Source organism: Sturnira hondurensis, unplaced genomic scaffold (assembly GCF_014824575.4).
Source record: "Sturnira hondurensis isolate 20B ecotype Veracruz unplaced genomic scaffold, ASM1482457v3 Scaffold0002101, whole genome shotgun sequence".
NCBI lineage: Eukaryota > Metazoa > Chordata > Mammalia > Chiroptera > Phyllostomidae > Sturnira > Sturnira hondurensis.
This window is the reverse complement of record NW_028074732.1, coordinates 171,006-173,091: the sequence shown is the minus strand read 5'-3', so window position 1 is coordinate 173,091 and position 2,086 is coordinate 171,006. Positions and strand designations below refer to the sequence as shown.

The window sequence follows — 2,086 nt, the reverse complement described above, 5'->3', positions numbered from 1 at the left end:
CTTGGGCCCCTGAGGTTCTATAAGTCATGATGTTGTAGTGCCGAATGAGACTTCTGGGTGCTAGGAATGAATGTGAGGTGGGAGAAAAGGAGAAGAAAGTACCATACGGTTGCTGGAAAGAAATTTTTTCACATTTGCAGTTTTTTTCTGTGAGCCTCATGATACCTATTTATCTTCCTTCTGTACATAGTTTCAGGTTGCATATGGTGCTGGTGCCTCTTAAAATATATTGATATGGGAAGAAAATGGGCCCAAAGGAGAGGTCCTCTCACTCAGATCTACATGTTCTGAAACACCTGGAATCTACCAGTGACCCTTTCAAAGGCTGCTTTCACATCCTTGTTTCTCAGACTATAGATCAGAGGGTTCAGCATGGGGATGACCACAGTGTAGAAGACAGATACAGCCTTGTCTTCTTCTGGAGATTTGCTTGAGCCACTCCGCAGATACATGAAGCTGAGGGTCCCAAAGAAAAGGGCCACAGCAGTGAGATGGGAGGCCCATGTGGAGAAAGACTTGGCCCTGCCACCTGAAGACTTCATTCTCAAAACAGCCTTGATGATGAGCAGGTAGGAAATCAGGATGACCACAGCATTGGCCAAAATCACAAAGTTGCCGAAGAAGATAACGATAATCTCCGTGTTTGTTGTGTCACCACAGGCAAGCTTCAGCAGGGGTGGGAGGTCACAGAAGAAGAAGTCAATCTGATTGTTGTCGCAGAAGGAGAGGGTGAAGCTACATGTGGTACGCAAGATGGCCCCTGATATCCCACAGACATAAGCTCCCACCACTAAACTCCAGCAGATTCTGGGGTTCATGGCCACAGTGTAGAGCAGTGGGTTGCTAACTGCGATGTAACGGTCATAGGCCATCACTCCCAGCAAGAAACACTCTGTACCTGCACAAATGGTGAAGAAAAAGAACTGGGCAGCACATTGGCCGTAGGAGATGATTGTCTTGCCTGTGGCCAGTGTGGCCAGAATCTGAGGGGTGATGACTGAGCTATAGCAGGCATCTAGAAGGGAGAGGTGGCTCAGGAAGAAGTACATTGGGGTGTGGAGCTGGACATCCAATTGGATCAGAATAATCATCCCTACATTCCCCAGAAGGGTGACTAGGTAGAAGTTCAGAAACACCAGAAAGAGGAGACTCTCCAATCCGGGGTAGTCAGTAAAGCCCATGAGAATGAAATCAGTCACTGTGGTGAGATTATTCTTGGCCATGGATGCAATGAGGACTATTGATGAGAGTAAAATAAAGCAAAAAATCTCAGAATTGAAGAACAATTTTTCTTCCTCAGTGAAAGTTAGGTTTATATTTTGGGGCCAATTTATTAAACTTGTTTTTGAGAATCCTGTACCTGGCTGATTCTCCTGGGGCATCAATGTTCTTTTGTATTTTTGAAGCTGAGCCATGAGCTGGTGTTCCTTATTCAAACAAATTCTTGTTTGTATTTAGACATTTCTGTGAAGATAAGAGGCACATATGGACTCTGAGATTTGGAAAGAATCTATTCAGCAACTGTTCTAATCCCCATTGGTTGCTGGACTCTCCTCTACCATGTACTCTCCACGTGGCCATAAGTTGCTGTGTGGGTCTCCAACTGTAGACAGCTCTACTTGCTAATTCTATTTTTGAACCTGGATTCTCTTTCCCTTTATCTTCCACACATTGGCTTAGTTTTGACCCCTTCCAGACACTCAAGACAATTTAATCCTTTCTCATGAAAACCTTTCAGAAGTTGGAAGATGACAAATCTACTCTTTATGTTGACTATTCCCTCATATTACCTGGTGATATGTTTTTTTCTAATTGTCTAATCATTCACCATTTGGTAAAAAATTGCTTAGTCACATGGTATTAAAATATGTTGTTTAACGCTACAAACTTGCAACTAGAAGATTTAATGAACACTATAGTGATTATAATCAACAATACTATATTATAAACTTCAAAGTTGCCAAGAGACTAGTTCTTAATTGTTCTTATCACAAAGAAGACGTAATAATTATGAGACATGAAAGAGATGTTAGTTTACACTATGGTGGCAACCATGTTGCCATATATAAATATGACAAATCAACAC

At 42.2% G+C, this 2,086-nt stretch overlaps 1 protein-coding gene across 1 annotated transcript; it reads right to left on the bottom strand.

Moving 5' to 3' along the window:
- Nucleotides 1-278: 278 nt before the first annotated feature.
- Nucleotides 279-1,223, bottom strand: OR9I1 (olfactory receptor family 9 subfamily I member 1). The gene has a single exon (XM_037039977.1). It carries the CDS (start codon nt 1,221-1,223, stop codon nt 279-281), a length of 945 nt encoding a protein of 314 aa, XP_036895872.1.
- Between the last annotated feature and the right edge of the window lie 863 nt (nt 1,224-2,086).

Excerpts from the sequence above, each read along its gene's own strand:
- OR9I1 (XM_037039977.1), bottom strand. The coding sequence starts at position 1,223 with ATGGCCAAGAATAATCTCACCACAGTGACTGATTTCATTCTCATGGGC.